Here is a 21,633-nt window from a genome sequence, read left to right as displayed (position 1 = left end):
TGGATGTTTCCAGCAGTTTAGTAAACATTGCCAGCTGCCTCTTCTTTCATAAGAACCAGAGCATTGATTACTCCTGGGGCAATTCTGCACTGAAAAATTAATTCTGCACACGATCTCAAATTCTGCATATTTTGTCAAAATAACACAATATAATCACACCAGTTTCAATTATTTTGGTAATTTTATTTCAAAATAGCTGTTTGTAATGATACAGACACCAAAAAAGTTTCAGGAAATGTCTTCTGACAAGTAGATTCCTTACTAAGCATATTAATACAGAACTCTGAGTAATTCATTTAAACTACAATACAGAAAAAAGTTACTCACCTTCTCATATCTGTTCTTCGAGATGCGTTGTTCATGTCTTTTCCAATTGGGTGTGTGCACGCATGTGCACAGGAGCCAGAAGATCTTCCCATAGCAACATCTGTCAGGTCAGTCTGGGCGCCCACCTGGAGTCGTGCCTTAGTGGCGCTCAATATAGAGCCCTGCCGACCCGCCACCCCCTCAGTTCCTTCTTGCCGGCTACTCTGACAGAGGGGTTGGAGGGTGGGTATTGGAATGGACATGAACAACACGTCTTGAAGAACAGTTACGAGAAGGTGAGTAACCATTTTTCTTCAAGTGTTTGTTCATGTCCATTCCAATCAGGTGACTCACAAGCCCAAATTCAGGAGGTGGGGTCGGAGTTGTCTATTGATTGGAGCACTGCTCTTCCAAAGGCCACATTGTCTCTGGCCTGCTGGGTGATTGCATAGTGCATGATGAAAGTGTCCCTGCACCCCCACTGCCCATCCAGCCAGGAATAGCAGACCCTGTCCCTGTGTGGCCCCATGCCCCCACTCCCATTCAGCCCCTGCCTCAATGTTGTCACCCCACTAGCTCCTGTGCCCCTGCCTCAGTCTGGTCCTCCACTAGTTCTGAACCCCAGTCTGACACCCCCCAGCAACCCCATGTGCCCCACTCTGTCATCACCCCCCACCCCTATGCCTCCTCACCTGGCCTGGGAGGCAGGGTGCTGTGAAGAAGACAGCCTCAGCCTCCTCTCTCTGACTGTGAGCCAGGTATCCTCCCTTCTTGTGCCACATCAGCCTCTGGTTGGCAAATGGTGTAATTGCAGCTTCCCTTTGCCTCCCTGTCAGAATCAATTATTTTGCAGGGGGTGAAAAGTGTGCAGGGGGTGTTAATTCTGTGCTTGTGCAGTGGTGTGAAATTCCCCCATGAGTATTGATAGGCATTTTAGTTAAAACAAACACAATAGGTCACAAACATGCCAGTACAGAACCTCATGTGTCTGAAAAGACAAGCATGTTTATAATGCTTTTTACTACAGACTGCCTACTGTTGTATTGATTTAGATGGAATAAATGGGCCAAAGGTGTTAACATAACCCATTTGCTGTCCAGTGTTAAACAGAGTCCCTGGCTCCAGAGACCTTAGCGTGCTTAATACCATGGCAAACACACCATTAAAAAAATTCTTTTAACCTTTTAAGGATCCAGAAATGAAGGAAAAACAGTTAAAGCATTTGAAATGGAAATGTAAAGGCTTTACATTTCCAACAATATTTTTGTTTCCTTTCCCTTTAGCTGGAGAGTTTTAAAAAGGAAAAAACCCATGTTTGAGTCTCTTAGATGGTAGCAGAGATGGTAATAACTACCCTTTTGAGTAAAAGAAAGTTCGTTGAAATGGGCTGGAGCTGTTGCTGCTGTTAAAGTTCGATATCATCTCAGATGGTGGTTGGGATTCAGCTGGAGCTTGTAGCAGTGGCTGGTGATGTAATCTGTCTCCCTCTCTGCGGCTAGATCTGGTCATGACATCCATCAGGATTAGGAAAAATGAGATGTGGGGTCATAGGAGATGGTGGGAGTGGCAGCCATGATGGTGAGGCTTGTTCCACTAGCCTCTGTCTATTGCAGGGGTCAGCAACCTTTCAGAAGTGGTGTGCCGAGTCTTCATTTATTCACTCTAATTTCATAGAATAACAGAGTTGGAAGGGACCTCTGGAGGCCATCTAGTCCAATCCCCTGCCCAGAGCAAGACGAATCCCAACTAAATCATCCCAGCCAAGGCTTTGTCAAGCCTGACCTTAAAAACTTCTAAGGAAGGGGATTCCACCACCTCCCTAGGTAATGCATTCCAGTGTTTCACCACCCTCCTAGTGAAAAAGTTTTTCCTAATATCCAACCTAAATCTCCCCCACTGCAACTTGAGACCATTACTCCTTGTCCTGTCATCTGCTATCACTGAGAATAGTCTAGATCCATCCTCTTTGGATCCACCTTTCAGGTAGTTAAAAACAGCTATCAAATCCCCGCTCATTCTTCTCTTCCGTAGACTAAACAATCCCAGTTCCCTCAGCCTCTCCTCATAAGTCATGTGTTCCAGACCCCTAATCATTTTTGTTGCCCTTCGCTGGACTCTCTCCAATTTCTCCACATCCTTGTAGTGTGGGGCCCAAAACTGGACACAGTACTTCAGATGAGGCCTCACCAATGTCGAATAGAGGGGAATGATCACGTCCCTCGATCTGCTGGCAATGCCCCTACTTATACACCCCAAAATGCCATTGGCCTTCTTGGCAAAAAGGGCACACTGTTGACTCATATCCAGCTTCTCATCCACTGTCACCCCTAGGTCCTTTTATGAAGAACTGCTGCCTAGCCATTCGGTCCCTAGTCTGTAGCGGTGCATTGCATTCTTCCATCCTAAGTGCAGGACTCTGCACTTGTCCTTGTTGAACCTCATCAGATTTCTTTTGGCCCAATCCTCCAATTTGTCTAGGTCCCTCTGTATCCTATCCCTACCCTCCAGCGTATCTACCACTCCTCCCAGTTTAGTGTCATCCGCGAACTTGCTGAGGGTGCAATCCACACCATTGTCCAGTTCATTAATGAAGATATTGAACAAAACCGGCCCCAGGACCGACCCTTGGGGCACTCCGCTAGATACCGGCTGCCAACTAGACATGGAGCCATTGATCACTACCCGTTGAGCCCGACAATTTAGCCAACTTTCTACCCACCTTGTAGTGCATCCATCCAGCCCATACTTCTTTAACTTGCTGACAAGAATACTGTGGGAGACCGTGTCAAAAGCTTTGCTTAAGTCGAGGAATAACACGTCCACTGCTTTCCCTTCATCCACAGAACCAGTTATCTCATCATAGAAGGCAATTAGATTAGTCAGGCATGACTTTCCCTTGGTGAATCCATGCTAACTGTTCCTGATCACTTTCCTCTCGTCTAAGTGCTTCAGAATTGATTCCTTGAGGATATGCTCCATGATTTTTCCGGGGACTGAGGTGAGGCTGACCGGCCTGTAGTTCCCAGGATCATCCTTTTTCCCTTTTTTAAAGATGGGCACTACATTAGCCTTTTTCCAATCTTCTGGGACTTCCCCCAATCGCCATGAGTTTTCAAAGATAATGGCCAATGGCTCTGCAATCACATCCGCCAATTCCTTTAGCACTCTCGCATGCAACGCATCCAGCCCTATGGACTTGTGCACCTCCAGTTTTTCTAAATAGTCCCGAACCACTTCTTCCTTCACAGAGGGCTGGCCACCTCCTCCCCATGCTGTGCTGCCCAGTGCAGTAGTCTGGGAGCTGACCTTGTTTGTGAAGACAGAGGCAAAAAAAGCATTGAGTACATTAGGTTTTTCCACATCGTCTGTCACTAGGTTGCCTCCCTCATTTAGTAAGGGGCCCACACTTTCATTGGCTTTCTTCTTATTGCCAACATATCTGAAGAAACCCTTCTTGTTACTCTTAACATCCCTCGCTAGCTGCAATTCCAGGTGTGATTTAGCCTTTCTGAGTCCATTCCTACATGCCCGAGCAATATTTATATACTCATCCCTGGTCATTTGTCCAATCTTCCACTTCTTGTAAGCCTCTTTTTCGTGTTTAAGATCAGCAAGGATTTCACTGGTTTAAGGTTTTGCTTGCCAGTTTTTTAGAAGGTATCTCTCTGTAAGTCTATATATTATATAACTAAACTATTGTTGTATGTAAAGTGAACAAGGTTTTCAAAATGTTTAAGAAGCTTCATTTAAAATTAAATTAAAATGCTGATCTTATGCTGCCGTCCCGCTCAGCCTGCTGCCAGCCTGGCGTTCCGTTCACCTAGGCAGGCAGCAGGCTGAGCCGGGCCTGCGGCCGGGATTCCGGCTGGCAGGGGGCTGGCAGTCAGAACCCCAGACCGGCAGCAGGCTGAGCAGGGCTGGCGGCCAGGACCCCAGACCGGCAGTGGGCTGAGCGGCTCAGCCTGCTGCCACTCAGCCCACTGCCAGTCCAGGGTTCCATCCACCAGCTCCTGCCAGCCAGGGTCCCGGCTGCCGGCCCTGCTCAGCCCGCTGCTGGCCTGGGATCCTGGCCCTGCCCACATAGAGTAGATACCTACCTTCTCCCTGGTTCTAGACCATTCTCTTCCTCTCTCTCTCTCTCTCTGCACTGAGCTGAGGGTGGGAGTGCACTGAGCACAGGGCTGAGGGTGAAGGAGCAGGCTGGGGGTTTGGGTGTAGGGTCTGGTCAGGAGCTAGCATGAGGAAGGGGGCTCAGGGTTGGGGCAGGAGGTTTGGGTGTGTCGTGCTTACCTGGGCAGCTCCCATTTGGTGTGAGGGGTGCTGGCAGGAATGTGGCGGGGGGGATGCAGGAGCTCCCGTTTGGTGCAAGGGGTGGGGGTGAAAATGTGGGGGGTGCAAGAGTCAGGGCATGGGGTGTGGGGGGGCTGGGTATGTGGGGGGGGGGCTGGAGTAAAGGCTGGGGTCGTGGGGGGGTGCAGGGGTCAGGGAGGAGGCTGGGGTGTGTGAGGGGTGCAGAGATCAGGGCAGAGGGCTGGGGGCATGTGAGGGGGCTGCAGGTGTCAGGGTGTGGGGGGTGGTGGAGTTAAGGCTGGGGTTGTGGGGGGGGTGCAGGAGTCAAGGCAGGGGGCTGGGGGTATGCGAGGAGGGTGCAGGAGTCAGGGCAGGGGCAGGTGTGTGTGAGGGGGGCAGGGGGGCCAAGGGGGTCAGGGCAGAGGGCTGGGGGTGTGGGCTAGGGTCAAGGGGTGCTCCCAGCCCCCTGCTCAGAGCGGCTCACGGCAGAGGCTGGAGGGGATATGCCCTGATTCCACCCTCCTTCCCCAAGACCCCATCCCCACCTCTTCTCCGCCTCCTCCCCACAGCAGCAACCGCACTGCGGCTCCCCTTCCCCTCCCTTGCAAGGGCCATCAGCTGATCGGCGGCAGGGAGGGAGAGGAGGAGGAGGAGGGGCAGGAACCCAGCATGCTGAGGGAAGAGGCGGGGGAGGGGGAGCTTGCCTGCCCTGCTAGCAGCAGCCGGCAGGACCAAGCTTCTTCACCTTGCCCCCATGACGGCAGGGGTGGGGGGAGGAGAAGAGCGGGCCAGGGAGGGCAGGATTTTTAATGGCACGCGGCTGCCTGCCGGGGTCCCGGCCTGGATTCGCAGTGGGCTGAGCGGGGCCAGTGGCTGGGATCCGACAGGCAGCAGCGTGCCATTAAAAATCAGCTCATATGCCGTCTTTGGCACGCGTGCCATAGGTTGCCGACCCCTGGTCTATTCTTTCCTATTTCTTCCCCCTGCTCTCCCCACACCCCCCGCAAGTCTCTCTTTAAGGACCCAAAAAGGAAGTGATGGGTAGAATATCCCATCCCCTTGTTTTGTCCACTAATTAGGCCTAGTTTTCAACACACCCATTTTGGTTCATTAATTTCCAGTTCCACAACTTCTGTTTTTACCAAGTATAATTTTCTTTTTTTTTAAGTCTTACTCCTATTGTCGCTCCTACCTGTTACATTTTGGTATTGGGGCCTTGTTCTGCCCCGCTACATAGTTAGACCTTACCTATGTTGCATGAGGCAAAGTTTCAATCTGTTTCCAAACTGATTTAGAAATTTTGCCATCCCATATGGAACAGAACCACTGGAAGAGAAGCATACGATAAGCTCAATGTCATAAATACCAAAAAAAACCCACATAAATGGTGAAAGGTAACCTACATTTATAAAACTTTTGGTTTTTAATAACCAATACTTTAGTACAAAGGAGGTAAGGATTCTTAAGAGGTTAGATGTTTATACAAATGATTTAACATGAATTTCTCTTCCTAAATGGGGTTTTATAATCTGTGATTAAAAATGGTTCAGCTGGAAATCTCAGATGCAAATAATGGTCACAATCCTGAAATGAGCTGTAGGTGGGGTGGACTCCCTTTGAAGTCAGTAAACAGTAGTTCTAACAAGAAGTTCACTTGCATAGCAGTTAGGTGAGGTTTTCTTTTAAATTGAGTTTATTTTTCTGAAACACTACAGCAAGCAGGGAGGAACACATTCCTTCAGTGCTGTGTGCAATGTCTTGACCATAAATATTTTTTGTGTGACAAACTAACAAAGTGACCTCATTTGAAGAGGCCTTTGGGTTATAGGAGAACATTCTTAATTACTACTTTATAATGAAATGTTTGGATTCAAAAACAATTAAAGCTGTCAGTTTGAAATGTATGACATTTTTGTATAGAAAAATTGATTTCCCACATAAGGCTAAGTGTGACAGGTTGCAGACCCTTCCTGTGATAAATGTCATCAACAAATCATGGTCTAGTTGGTTTATTGTACATACGTCTGTTTCAATCTTCAGACAGTTTGTATGTATTGTAATATCTCAGCCTTGCTTTGACTAGGTTCATTTTACTCAAGTGTGAGAAATAAAATTCCATGTTTTCTCCAGATGACGAAAAATGGCATGAGAGAACTGACAGTAACTCCACCTCCAAACAGTACTTGCACACAGGCGTGGCTTTGAGCAGTGGTGAAAGTAACATTCAACACTTACCAGTATGGGGGCCGGGGCCAGGCCTGGGGCGGAGGGCTGGGGGGTCAGTGTCCCCCAGCCAGCCCATCTGCAGTGCCTGGCCCGCACAGCCCGAGGCTCTGGCCGACGCTGCTGCAGTAGCGCTTTAGTGTCGGCTGTGTATGGGCTGCTACGGGGGGCCACTTTTTACCGGTACACTGTACCGGCTTACTTTCAGGCCTGACTTTGAGAGGAAAGCTCTTGCTGGCAAAGGCTGTGTGAACCAGCCTTCCGCTTGCCTTCCACAAGAGAAGTCTGCAGCTCAGACCTCAGTTGCCTGATGTGTAACACCAAAGTTGAGGCTGATGTCTGAAGATACTAGGTGGAGGGAAGAAGATGGACAACTGGGTACATCATGTTTTTAGAAAGTTCATACATTCTGCAGAAGGGCTGGACATAAACGGCTATTCATTCTGTACCATTGACACAGTGTAAACACCCAGGAAGAGATGGTCCCTACCTACCCTCAGTAGTTCTTAATCTATGCATGGACAGAACCAGGGTAGGGAACAGGGAGGAATCAGAAGGATTTTCCGGACAAGTTGGATTCGCTATAAACAGCTGTGGGTTTTAAAGCGGGGCTTAAATGTGGACAGGATGAGCCGGGGCCATCAAACCACGCCGGGGACGAGAGATGGATGCCTCGAAGCAATGAGGTCAGCAGGCTCTAGGGATGGCGAAGGCAAGGGTGGGGGGTGGCCGGGCGGGCGGTAGGGGCTCAGGAGTTTGAAATGGCAGAGCTGGGAGGGGGAGGCAGTGGTGCTGGCATGCGGGGGGGGTGACAAGGCTGGGGAAGGAAAAGGAGTCGCAGCAGCTGGGGAGTGGAGGGGCGCTGACGGGCTGCGCGGCCAGGAAGGACCCTAGGTCGGAGCAGGCGGGGTCGCACGCGGGAGCCTTTGCACCCGGACCCTCCCCACAGGTGCGGTGACAGCGGCGGGGGTGGGACGCCCGGAGGGAGGCGGGGCCCATTCGGCCCCAGACTCCGCCCCGCGCTCTTGGTCTCCCCCCGCCTTTCGGGGGCCAGCGACTCCCGGGTCACGTGCAGGGGGAGGGTGAGCAGGAAGCGGGCGCGCGCGCGCGGCCGGAATCGGATCCGCCGGTCGGGCTCCTCGCGCCGCCATGAGCCGCGGCTGTTACCTGGCGCTGTGCGCGCGGCCCGTGCAATTCGAGAAGGCGAATCCCGTCAACTGCGTCTTCTTCGATGAGGCCAATAAGCAGGTGCGAGGCTGGGGCCCCCCTCCCCCCACCCAGCCGGGGCAAGGACCCGCCTGCGGGACGGGACGGGCATCGGCGGTAGCCCACCTGGCGGTGGGAGCCCCGCGGCCGGCTGGGCCGCTCGTCTGCCCCTGCCAAGGAGGGATGCGCCGCCCTCCCCTCGCACCTCCCCGGGGCGGGACCCGCCGGGGGCATCTCCCCGGCCCTGTGGCCATCCGCCATCGCAGCGAGGGTGGTGCCTGGGCTTGTCCGGTGCGAGGCTGGCCGGGCCACGGGGGGCTTCGCCCGCCACCGCCGCTGTGGAGAGACGGCTTAAAAATCCTGCCCGCCCGCCCGCCCCTGTTCACGGGGTCGGGAAAGCGGCGGCTGCAGCCCCAGCCTTGCTAACCCCGTCAGGGCACGGTCCGAGCCGGCGCAGCTGGTGCCGAGGGGGCTGGTGCTGAAGCGTGGGTTTCCTCCTCCTCCTCCTCCTCCTGGAGCGCTCCCCGGGGTCCTCAGCGAAACGGCGCCCCGGCTTTCTCACCCTGGCGCCCCTGAAGCCGCACAGCGAGAGGCTCGTCGCGAGTAAACGGCCTGCAGCCCCCCCCCCCCCCCCCGAGCGTGTGCGGAGAAGCCGTTCTTGGTGCTAATCGTTCCCTCGCTGTTCTTCGGGAGAGGCTGGAATCGTGCGAGATGGCAAATATAAAGCTGCCTCCTCAGCTGTGGCACTGGAGACCGGACAGCCCGCGGCGGCAGATGCGGTGTCACAGCTGGAAAATCTAACTTTTGCTGTTGCTCTGGGCTCAGAGTTCTGGTGGCTGCTCCTCCTCCTCCTCCTCGTCCTCCTCCAGCACATTCCTTGGTTTCTAATTTGAGGGCTAATTTAAAATAAAGGCTTAGTAACAGTGGCCAGTGCTTGGAAAAGCTCGCTCACCTGTGGTGACTAGGCAGTTTACCCTAACCCTAGTGAATAGGGATGGTGTTAATATAATGCAGTGTAGTTGTAGCCGGGTTGGTTGTAGGATATTGGAGAGACAGGTTTGGTGAGGTAATACCGTAAACTCACTGAACATTAAATCGCCCCAAATGAGGGTAAATCCATCCTCCTCATCGTATCCACTCATTATACTCCACATCTGAACATAGCCATTATATGAACAACATACCCCCATATCTCAATGTCTGTACTTTCACCCATTAAACTTTTACCCCCAATGGGGGAGATTGCAGATTATGTATTCCTTACGTCACCCGTTCCTAAACCAAATTTCACACCCCTTGATAATCTGTACCTTATTCCCTGATAACTAGAAACTTCTATGCTTAAACTCTGTACCGTTTTCTTTTTACTTCAACATCATCGTAATAAAATTATTAAATCTTTTATTGGACCAACTTCTGTTATTGAGAGAGACAAGCTTTTGAAGAAGAGCTCTGTGTTAGCTCGAAAGCTTGTCTCTCTCGCCAACAGAAGTTGGTCCAATAAAAGATACTCCCTTACCAACTTGGTCTCTGTGATGGTCTCAATGATCAGTTTCTATATAATTTAAGCTTTCACTTAAAAGAGAAATTAAATATCTAGCTGTGAACTTCAGTCTCTGCCACTCTTTGTGGTCACTAAATTTTCCATATGCCTCTGACTGCAGCCAGCAGCTTTGTATCTACTTTTTGATACGGATATCCTGTGCCCCACACTCCTTACTTAAAAAAGTCCCAGGTACTTTTTTACCTCACTTCTGACCTCCAGTAAGAAGTTCTTCATCCTCTTCTTTGGTAACAGCCACAAAAGGTTGTCCTAATATCAGCCTGATTTAAAAAAATACATAAATCTTAAAATAGTAGTTTTTGAGAATAAAGAAAAAATCAAAAGTTTAAATGTATTTAATACATGTCATCTAAGGTAACAGTCACGTGCAGGGGGAGGGGGATCAGGAAGCGGGCGGGCGTGCGCGACTGGAATCGGATCCGCCGGTCGGGCTGCTCGCGCCGCCATGAGCCGTGGCTGTTACCTGGCGCTGTGCCCGTGGCCCGTGCTATTCGAGAAGGCGAATCCCGTCAACCGCGTCTTCTTCGATGAGGCCAATAAGCAGGTGCGATACCCAGATAGGGTAAAATATTACAGTAACAGTTAATTGCAACTTAGTCTGTGAATATTATAAGGAACAGGAACTATGTTTTTATATGTGTGGACTGTGCCTAGCTTACTGTTGATGCTACCCAAATAATACCTCTTGGAGATTCTTAGGCCTCATCTCCACTTAAAGTCTTACTAGTATAACTGTGGCTCAGGGATGTGATTTTTTTTTTTTTTAACATGGGTATGCCAGTAGAAAACCTTAGACACAGTTATACTAATAGAAGGCACTATATAGCAGTATAGCTTAGTTTGTTTTGCTGAACCAGAATAAATTATATAGGTCTAAGTGCTTTTATACTGGTATAACTGCATCTACGCTAGGAAGTTTTGTTGCTTTAGTTATGGTGGCTTAGTTAAAGCTACAAAACTTTTAAGTGTGGACAAGGCCTTAGAGATTACATATATGGCCAGGGTTTACACTACCATGTTTGGTCAGCATAATTATGTTGGTCAAGGGGGTGAAAAAACCATGCCCCCAGATGACATAACTATGTCGGCAAAACCCCGAGACCGCATCTACGCTCAAAAGTAAAGTGGACCCTGCTGTGTTGCTCAGGGGTGTAAAAAATCCACCCCTTGAGTGACATAGTTAAGCCAACCTAACCTCTGGTGTAGGCAGTTCTAGGTCAACCTAGCTACCGTGACTCCAGGAGGTTGATTAACTACGCTGATGGGAGAACCCCTCCCCTCACTGTTGCGAGTGCCTACACTGAAGTGCTGCAGTGGCTGCTTTAGTATTTTGAGTATAGATAAGCCTTCAGTGTAAATGCAGCTATGCTGATAAGAGTGCTTCTGTCCAAGTAGCTAATGTCATGGGAGATGGTGGAGTTATACCAACAGAAAAACTCCTCCTATCAGCATAAGCTGCATCTACACTAGTGGGTTCTCTCAGTATAACTATATCAGTAAAGCATTTGTAGTGCAGAAAAGGCCTCAGTTTCTGTTCTATTGCTAACATGCTAACTGTCAGGTTCCTTTTTCTCAGTTGTGACTTTTTTTATTGTTTCAAACCTTGTACTTGAGGTATTAAGCCTTCTTATTGTCTGACTTTAAAAAAAAATTGTACAATAAACTTTGGGACTGATACACAGTTCTCCATTTTGTGCTCCAGTTTGCACAGTATTTGAACTCTGCATTATTACTAAGCCCCATCCTTTTCGGTTTAAACCGATTTCAAAAAAATCCTGGGTTTTACAAAAAGTATTATTTGTTTTTTTTTTCTGATTTTTCACGCTGCTTTTGTGTCATACAAATAATTAAAAAAAACTTGTTTTATTAGCAAAATACAGTACAGTGCATTTTTAATATATAACAATACATTAGTCTGTGTGTGTATATGCAAAGCTGCCTGTTGAATTAAGGCTACTTATTAGTCTAGAAGATATACACAATAAACAAACAGGGGCACACACAAGCCCTGAAGTGCATGCACATCTGAATGTACTGATTAATCTGACACCTAGCATGTACACATTTCAAGCTGCTAGCAGATAACGGTTTAAAGATCTGACATGCTAAAATGGGAAGAACAAAATTTTTTATCAGAATATGTTTCACAAGGAAGTATTTGAAAGTTTAAAAAAAAACAAACAGGTGAAAAGGATGAAGTTGAGTGTATGCACTGCAAATGGTGTGGCCCAATTATTAAATGTAAATATTATAGACAAATAGTTCTATGTCTGTAACAGTAAACTGTTTATTAAAATGAAAAGTTTTATTTGGGCATTAGAGATGTATTGTTTTCTAAACTCAGAGGTAGCATTGTGTTTCGAGTTCTGTTTTAGTTCTGCAGTAAACAACATTGAATTTCATTCATCAGAGCATTAATCTACTGAATACTTCCCCCTCTGTCCATCCATCCACCAAAATAAACCCTAATATTTGCTCAGAAAAAATAAGTTTTTTCCACTGATTTTCACCTGTTTTTGTTGTTGTGGTAATAAACAGCAATAAATTCCTGAGAAAAATTAAAACTGAAAACAAAGGGCCCTAATTATTACTTAATAGGGGCTTATTTGATTTCCTTTCTTTTTGACAGACACAACTTTTCAAGGACTCCTTGGAACCTAGATAGATACTAGGTGACTACATATCCCTGTATACAGATCTTAACAAAATACCTAAATCCCTTGGAGTTCTATGAGTAAATGCCTCTTGTTGCTTAAGGTCACTTTGAATGCTAATTGGTGTCTCTCTTACTCGAGTGTTGAACAAAATATACTTCTCCTTTAGTTGTAATTTTTAAGGTCACTCTTTACTTCCAGATATGACTTCTCTTGGACCTATGCTGTCTTGCTTGCTTGTCATGAATGCATCCGATGAAGTGAGCTGTAGTTCACGAAAGCTTATGCTCAAACAAATTTGTTAGTCTTTAAGGTGCCACAAGTACTCCTTTTCTTTTTTTCTTTTTAGAGCTCATCTCTTATATATGGGTGGTTTTACAGAAATAAGGCTTGTTGAGACCATGATATGACTTTGAGTTAGCTATGAAGCTGTGTCTTAAAATGCCTTTTTTTAAAAATATGCGATTTTAACTCTTAGGTTTTTGCTGTTCGATCTGGTGGAGCCACTGGGGTGGTTGTTAAAGGGTTGGAGGACAAAAATCCCATTTCATTCAGGTATGATCAGCAAGGTATTTTAATCTGTATTCTGTACTGCTCTAGGATACCAATTGTGATCTTGCAGCTGTCTTTTACTGTATATGTCTCTTGGTTGTACTGTAGTTTGTCACCCAGGAGCAATATCCGTAAAGTACTGGAATGTCTTGATCCTATTGCTTGTTTTAAGAACATATTTTCATTCAATAACAACAAATGCAGTAAGTTTTCTTAAAACAAAAAACCCCATTGAAGAAAATTGTTAATATTCCCTTTATGGTTGAAAATTCAAACACACCCAAAACTCAAGAGTTTCAAACAAGCAAACAAACAAAAAATGTGGTTGTACATGAACTGAGACTTAGCATAAGTTGTAATTTAGCATTATTGAACATTAGCAGTCAGATGCACTTAAAACATATGAGGGCCAATTTATGGCAGGTTTGGGAACCATAATTTTGAATTTACCTACTTATGCATTTAAATTCTCAAGCCATAATATTTCCTTAATATAGGTATTGCATTTTAATGTATCTTGTTTAATCTAACTCATATTTCTATAAAATAGATGGCATCTTTTGCTAACATGCTCTAAACTTCCATGAATCTCAAATTTCCATGTGCCTGTATGGTTGCAATACCCCAAAGAAACTACTTATCTGTTCTGTATCTGTGGAAGAACACCTGGAAAAATCTGTGATTAAAAGCTCTGTCCTCTTTCAGCCTCCTATTTCCTAGGAAAAAATGTATATTTTTATTAACACATCATAAATTATTAAGATAATGGCATCGAAAGTAAACTTATAAAGTTTGTGGATGATACCAAGCTGAGAGGGGGTGCAAGTGCTTGGAGGATAGGACTGAAATTTAAAATGATCTGGACAAACTGAAGAAATGGTTTGAAGTAAGTAGGATGAAATTCAATAAAGACAAACGCAAAGTACTCCACTTAGGAAAGAACAATCAGTTATACACATACAAAATGGGAAATGACTGGAAAGAGTACTGTGGAAGGGGATCTGGGGGTTATAGTGGATCATAAGCTAAATATGAGTCAGCAGTCTCACAATGTTGCAAAAAAAGCAAACATCAGCAGGAGTGTTGTAAGCAAGACACAAGAAGTAATTCTTCCACTCTACTCCACACTGATAAGGCCTCATCTGCAGTATTGTGTCCAGTTCTGGGTGGTGCATTTCAAGAAAGATGTGGACAAATTGGAGAAAGTCTAGAGGAGAACACAAAAATGATTAAAGGTCTAGAAAACACGACCCATGAGGAAAGATTGAAAAAATTGGGTTTGTTTAGTGTGGCGAGGAGGAAACTGAGGGGGGACAAACTTTTAAGTATATAAAGGAGGAGGGTGAAAATTTGTTCTCCTCAACATCTGAGGATAGAACAAGAAGTAATGGGCTTTAAATTGCAGCAAGAGAGGTTTACGTTGGTCATTAGGAAAAACTTCTAACTGTCAGAGTAGTTAAGCACTGGAACTAAGTGCCTAGGGAGGTTGTGGAATCTCTTGTCATTGGATGTTTTTTAGGAACAGGTTACACTTGTCAGGAATGGTCTAGTTATTAGTCCCGCCTTGAGTGCAGGGAACTGGACTAGATGACCGATTGAGATCCCTTGCAGTCCTACAGTTCTGTGATAAAATCCTAGTATGGACAAGACAATTGTACATTTAACACGTTAGCAGATCAGGGTAAGCACTAGTACCTGGGGGCCCTATCTAGCAAGGCCATGAGTGCCTTCAATTCTGACATCAGTGGGATTTGAAGGTGTGCAGCAAATTCTCTGAAGTCCTAGTGCCTTGTAGGTTGGAACCACAATCCATCTCTCTCAGCTGACTGTCTTCCCCTAGTGTTTACCTTGACTTGCTGACACATGTTAAAATTACCATGGCTTTGTCCCCACTAAGATTTTACTGCTTGTTAGTTAACATGATAAAAATACCGGTATACCTTTTTTCCCCCCAGTGTGGCTGTGCCCTTTTACACTAATTTCAGGATCCACGGCTATCAATCTGTCTTCCCAATTAGAAAATAGTTTTAGAACACAGAGGCAAAGTTACTAGTCCTGCAATGTCACTGACATTGGTGTGGCTGAGAGTATTCAGCACCTTTGCACAATTAGGCACAAAGCAAACATTCTTTTTTCTACATTACATTAAGCTATAGTTTCCTGTCATGCATTCAGTTAGAATTAGAGTATGAGCAAAGTTCATAATTCTTCCTTGAATTCCATTTCATAGTAGCAATAAAACAGTCAAGGCAGAGCATTTCTTGGAAGCTGTTGAATCTTGTATGTGGCTATAATCGTTTGTAACTCCATAGTAGACTTGATCCATTCAGGAATTCTTCAGGAATATACTGCCTGTTGTATCTCAATGCATCAATATTGGACCTTATATTTGTCTGGCAGTTCTTATAAGTTGTACACAAGAATGTCTGCCTTTCATTTTGCCTATCCATTCTCTTTTTGGAGAAATAACAGTTGTTAAAATTTTCTAACAAATGATAGAAATATACCTGATTGATTTTTATTTTATTTATTGGTGTAGAATGGAAGACAAAGGGGAAGTGAAATGCATCAAGTTTTCTTTGGGGAACAAGATATTGGCTGTTCAGAGAACCTCAAAGAATGTGGTAAGAAAATTTGCTACAAACACAGGAAACTGGAACTAGAATTCTGGCCTCTCAGGTCCCAAAACACTGGTCTCTACCATACAAGCTAAAACAGTTCCTCTGACAACCAAAGTAATAGTTTCCTGATCCATTCTGTGACTGAGCCAGGAGAGGTCACCATTCTCACTCTCTGATGCACGAAAAGCCAGTTTTTTTCTGAAGATCCGATGACATCTGTGGATCCAAATAGTCACTCTTACTATCCACTCTTTGAGGGACGAACCCTTCAGGATGGGTGTCTGATCATTCTGAATTGAAATATATTTCCTAGCTTTTCCAGGACTTTTTTTCTGCAGAAAGAATGATTTGGCCTTAAAAGTGTAAACTCTTAATAAAAACTGATTTCTTCCCATGAAGAATTGGCTAGGAGATAGGATTATTTCTCCAAGTGGAAAAGAAGCATTGTAATGTTTTACACTAGTATATCTAATCCAAAATAGGTAGAGATGGTAAATTTACTCACCTCCTGTTTTGTGCTCATCAGATTCAATGCTTCATAGTTGCTAATATTCTAATATTACTTATTTCAGGACTTTTTGAACTTTATTCCAGACAGCCCTCAACTAGAATATACACAAGAATGCAAGGTATGTTGTGAATTCACTTCTTTAGTTTAAATGAAGTGCTAATACAAAACTAGGTGTTTTGTATAGATTCTCTGAACCACTGATGCACATGAATAGTGACATGAGTGAAGTGTGCTCCAGGCAGCCCGTTGTTCTGTTCTTGGTAGCATCTGAGATTCGGAAGTTAGTTCCCTAGTAAATTTTTTGTGCATATGTAACCAAACCCTGTATGGGCTGCCAGTGGGCATGACTTGGAGACTGTCGGCGCCAAAAGCATGAACCCTCTATTGCTTGATCTAAAAGACTAATGAGAGAGACTCCCATTGACTTTGGTGAACAATGGAGCAGGCCCTAGGTCCCTGCTGCAGGAAGCAGCAACACACCATAAACTTTGTATGTGAACCAGAGGGAGTGAAAGGACTATACTTTCTAGTGTGGGTTACTCTCCACAGGACCATATATCGCAAGGTGGTGGGTGCCCCTTAGCTCTGACAGCAGTGGGAATAGAGGATGCTCAGCACCTTGCAGGGTTGGATCCATATTTCCCATTTGACTGCCCCAAAATACAATTTCTCTTTCCATTTAGTGCTTCCCTCTGCACTTTGATTCTAATGGAAGTATTTGGTAGCTTTTGTTAGCATAGTTAATGGCTGTGAAAATGACTCAAACTGGTAACATTTTAAAATTATTATGGTTGAATATGCTTAGCTCTCACAAGTTGTTTTAGAACTTGCACTGGTTGTCCCCCTGAGTGGTGACATGTGCTGCTTCCACAGTATTTCCAGCCCTTTCTGGAGCCAAGCTCAGGGAACTGGAAACAGGAAATTGCTAGGGTACTGGTAATGCTAAGTCACTAATGAATCCAGACCACTTTAGCACGGTGGTCAAATAACTAATGTGAAATGAAGGGGGAGTTTGGGTGGGTGTCTCTCTCAATCCGGTCCTTTGGGCACTATTATCCATATTACCCAGACCACCACTATGTCTGACTCTAATGGACATGGAAGCTGAATTGCATGCTCGCCAACAGTTTGTCCCCCAGTTAGGGTTGTGAGGATAAGAGGACAGTATACATATGCTTTTTTTCTACCATTGCTGTATCTTTTATGGATTTTTACCAAAAAGAGGATTTTAATACCTTTATAAATGTAAGACTGTCTCTTCACAATAGCTTTCCAATAATAACAATGAAAGAATGGTTTAGCATGATATCTCTGTAGATAATTATTATAATAATAATCCATGTATTACTCTGTGACTGTGCAAGAGGATGAGTGCAAATACCAACAGGCTGAAGAAATATTTCAGGTAGTACTTGTGAAAGGTGCCAGACTGAGGGTCATAAAATAAAGACGTACTATTATGATTTGGTATCCTGCATGACAGTAGTTCCTGCAGTTAGACCAGGGGTCTCAAATACGCGGCCCCTCCCCCCCAGCGCTTACCTAGAGCGTCTCCGGCCCGGCGCACACTGGGGGTAGGGCTGCCTCCCTCCCTGCCCTGCCCCCATGCCGCTCTGGGAAGCGGCCAGAACCTGGGGGAGGGGGGCACAGGGGTCTGTGTATTGCCCTTGCTTCCAGAACCCCTCCTGCAGCCGAGCCCCCTGCTGCACCCCGCACCCCTCCTGCACTCCAACCCCCTGTCCTGAGCCCCCTGCCACACCCCTCCTGGACCCCACACCCCAACTCCCTGCCCTGAGCCCCCTGCAGCACCCTGCATACCTCCTGCACCTCAACTCCCTGCCCTGAGCTCCTGCCATACCCCACACCCCTCCTGCACCCCCTGGGGGCAGGGAGGGGGCGGAGTTGGGGTGGGGATTTCGGAGAAGGGGTCGGAATGAGGGCAGGGAAGGGGTGAAAAGAGGTGGGGCAGGGAAGGAGCCTCATGGAAGGGCGGAGTGGGGGCAGGGCTGGGGGCAGCGGGTGGGAGGGGGTCGTCAGTGATGCGGCCCTTGGACCAACGTACTAGTCCTCATGTGGCCCTCGTGGTCATTTGAGTTTGAGACCCCTGAGTTAGACCAATAATGGGTCTACCAGGCAAACCAAAACTGAAATATACTAGGGTAGATGCAAGTTCCCAGATTCTAAGCTAAAATTTTACTTGTTTATACAGATAGTTAATAATCTGTTTATATCTTCTTTTAATAAAAGACCAAGAATGCCAACATTTTAGGCTTTTGCTGGACAAGTTCTACAGAAATTGTCTTCATAACAGATCAAGGAATTGAATTCTATCAGGTAATCCAAATAATTGTCTGGTAAAAATGTGCATATTTGGAAATTTCAGCATTAAATTTTATTGTTGCTTAGAGGTTAAATGTCTTAATTATCTTGCAGTCCCTGGCTCTGAACTTCTTACCTCTAGCCCTGAACTGTTTAGTATGATTATACAAGGAAACTGAGATAAGGAAAAAGTGAATGTTTTATCCTGGAGAATTTTTTGATGTTTTTGCTTTTAGAGAGTTAAATGCAATTTTTTTTGGACATTGTATATGTTGTAGTTTTACTATCACAACAAGCTATTTATGCTATTATTAGAAAATATACTCGAGTGAGAAGGATTTAATTAATCTATTTAGCAACTCTGGCTTAGTAAATCTCTTTAATTGTAGTAAAATTAATATAAATGTTAACAAATTTGAAATATTTTTTTACTTCATGCAAAGTAAAGCAGCAATATATTTAAGAGTGCACGAATTCAGTGCTAAGCTTAACAGAGTTAATGCCCATTAGCTAAGACCATGTCACACCTGCCCATCCCTGACATGTCCAATATACCATCTTAAACCCATCTCCCTCCCATCTTGTCCTAATTCCTTAACTGCTGAGTTCTCCTCAGACTTTTGTATTTAACTTGTGTGCTGTTGGAGTGATCTACTGGATAAACATTCCTCTTTCTGGTGATTAGGTGAATGTTTTCTGAAAATACTATTGGAGTGTGTTGATCATGTTGAGCAGGCGATAAGGCAGTGGCTGAATTTAAAAAAAAAAAATCAAAAACCCATAGAATAAACTTGTGCACAATGGACTGCAGAGCTAAATCTGTTTCTCACTTGACTTGACATGTACCAGGAGTCTACCCATATGAAGCAAGCTGTGGGATTTGGAGTAGGGACTGTCTTCTGTATGTACCGCACGAGGTGGATTGATTATAATCAGTTATATTAATTATTTAAATCAGCAAGCAGGGAATCTTGATTTTAATAATTGATTTTAATCTTGTTTTGTATTTATACTTCTTAGTTATTTTCCTAAAGAGAGGTTCATTCTCATTGATTTGGTATAACCGTTAAAAGTATCGATTTGCTACTAACGATAGTCTTTCCACTAAATTGGCTGGTACTATTTGGCAACCAGGAGGATATACTATATCTATAGGCATTTATTTAAACAATTATATAGCTTAACATATATTTTATTCTGATTCATACTTTTTACATCTTTTATGTTAAAAAATGGCAAATGACACGCTATTTTTTTACTCATTTGTGTCAAGCTGCATTTGGATGGAAATTGGAATTACATTAAAAATGCACAAAAGCAGTATTGTAAAATTTGCTTTTATTAAATAAACTACCTTAAATGTGCTAATACATAAGCTTATTTTTCTTATCAAAACGTGTTTTGCATTTAAAACTGATTTATTAAACAAATGAAGTATTAACTGTAGTTAGTGAATTGACAGATTTGTTTCTAGTCATCATGGGGCAGATTTTCAAAGGTCTTTAGGAACCTAAAGATACAGATATATGCTTAATGGGTTTTTCCTAAGCACCATGGGAGATAGGCACCTAATCTGCGTAGGCACTTTTGAAAATTCCACTAGGCTCCTAAAGGTGTTTGAACATCTGGCCCCACCCAGGTCCTTAAAAGTGTTTAGAACAGGTATATCTCATCCTCTCCCAACTGTTCTTTTTTTATCCATAGCTTAGATATGGACAAGCTTTTCTGCTTTTTTTAACTCCCAGTCAGTTTCTCAACTTTGAACTAGTCCAAATGAAGAAAATAGACTGCACCTGCAATCTAAACTGAAACCAAAAGAATTTAAGACAAAAGCTTTTTGAACAACAGAAACTGAAAGTATTTGCGTTAGGAAAAATGTAAACATCAGCATTTGCTGCATTTTAAAGACTGAAAATAATATAGATATTTATGTTATACCAATAAAATAAAAACCAGCAGGATCTTAAAGGGAAAAAGGCAAAATACCACATTTATTATGGATACAGAAAGAATCATAGTAAGCAGTTAGTTATAGCTATAACATTCCATTCAGTTTCATATTTATTCACACATTCATACACACACACACACAGGTTCTGCAAGGTAGTTATCATAGTTACCAGCCTTTGAGTTGCTCATGCCAAGCCACTGGCCAGGTGGCCTGGACATGAGGAGGGAGCAGGGCCTTGTCAGATGCTCATCTGATGCTCCTGGAAGTTGGTTTGCAGAATCAGACCCCAAAGTTCTCACTTTCTAGAGTCCATTTTTATAGGAGTTTCTTCCTATGCCAGTCTATGGGAATTGCTTCATCATGCTGTTGCTGAATCAATCAGCAGATAGCACATTCCTGACGGCTCCGTGCTGCTAGACGTTATCTTGTTCTTTGGTTCTCCCATTCTTGAGGCTGTTGGGTGGATTCCAGTCTGCCCTCCAGGGGTCCTTTGGTTATTTCCACTTGACGCCTTCTTCAGCCGATGGACACTGGATTCTTAGGCTGGCACCTCCCCTGATCATTCAGTTATTATCCACACCAAGCATCCATCCACATACATCCTCTATCTCTATTTTAATCACAATTGTTAATACAACAAAAGGGCGGGGAGTCTCTGGGTGCTGTTTCTGTTGTTACAGAGAATTGCTTTGAGTCTCTCTCTGTGTGAATTGCTTTGAGAACAGACTCTGTCTTAGAATGTACTAACACAATTAGCAGCTTGCAAGTTTCACACATAGAGGGAGAGAAACAGTACCAAAAACCAAGAGACCTCTTAATTAGTAATACCCTGGAATTTAAACTATGGGGAATCAAAATCATTTGTGATTTTAATACAGAACTTCTTTAATATGATTCAACACTTAACTTAATGCAGTACGTGACATTGTCAGATTTGTAAATGTTGAGTTGACCTGAAAAGGTTAAGATACTTACCCCCCACCCCGATCCTGTATATAACTGAATAAATATCACTCTTTAACACCTTAAATTTGTGGAGGGTTCATTGATGCTGCATATTTATTTAAATAGATTTCTTAATAGATAATAAGTTTAGGCTTTAACATAGGGCATCATAATTTAAAATTGAACATGATATATTTTCAAAAAGAAAAATGTATTTAAATCTATTTTTATTTAAAAAATAGTCAATATTTATCCATCTTGGTGGGGCACCTAGCACAGTGGGGCCACTAGCCGCTACTGGAATAGTAAAGGTGCTATTACTTTGTGTCTTCAGGTATTACCAGAGAAGCGAAGTTTGAAACTGGTGAAAAATCAGAATATCAATGTAAACTGGTACATGTATTGCCCGGAGAGTTCCGTCATTCTGCTATCGACTACAGTCCTTGGCAATGTCCTCCAGCCATTCTATTTCAAGGTAAGGGACACATTCC

At 44.5% G+C, this 21,633-nt stretch overlaps 1 protein-coding gene and 1 long non-coding RNA gene across 4 annotated transcripts in view; one reads left to right on the top strand and one right to left on the bottom strand.

The window, feature by feature from the left end:
- Positions 1–162: 162 nt before the first annotated feature.
- Positions 163–5,921, bottom strand: LOC144261147 (uncharacterized). The gene is made up of 3 exons (XR_013345161.1): positions 5,845–5,921; positions 3,026–3,612; positions 163–1,968 (listed from the first exon to the last, which is right to left on the bottom strand). It is a non-coding gene; the product is annotated as an uncharacterized LOC144261147 (long non-coding RNA).
- Positions 5,922–7,908: 1,987 nt separating this feature from the next.
- Positions 7,909–21,633, top strand: part of RMC1 (regulator of MON1-CCZ1) — a 28,815-nt gene continuing 15,090 nt past the window's right edge. The window contains exons 1-6 of one of the 3 annotated variants that reach the window (XM_077810366.1): positions 7,909–8,067; positions 12,722–12,798; positions 15,335–15,419; positions 15,989–16,045; positions 18,175–18,261; positions 21,477–21,617. In XM_077810366.1, coding sequence (XP_077666492.1) covers positions 7,969–8,067; positions 12,722–12,798; positions 15,335–15,419; positions 15,989–16,045; positions 18,175–18,261; positions 21,477–21,617 — 546 coding nt within the window. In that variant the 5' untranslated portion in view covers positions 7,909–7,968. Of the gene's footprint in view, positions 8,068–9,504; positions 10,134–12,721; positions 12,799–15,334; positions 15,420–15,988; positions 16,046–18,174; positions 18,262–21,476; positions 21,618–21,633 lie in introns of those variants that run through there. The other 2 variants (XR_013345160.1, XM_077810365.1) reach the window with 2 other exon arrangements.

The sequence above is a fragment of the Eretmochelys imbricata genome, chromosome 2 (assembly GCF_965152235.1).
Source record: "Eretmochelys imbricata isolate rEreImb1 chromosome 2, rEreImb1.hap1, whole genome shotgun sequence".
NCBI lineage: Eukaryota > Metazoa > Chordata > Testudines > Cheloniidae > Eretmochelys > Eretmochelys imbricata.
Note: the sequence above shows the minus strand (reverse complement) of the source record. Positions and strands in the feature narration are given on the sequence as shown.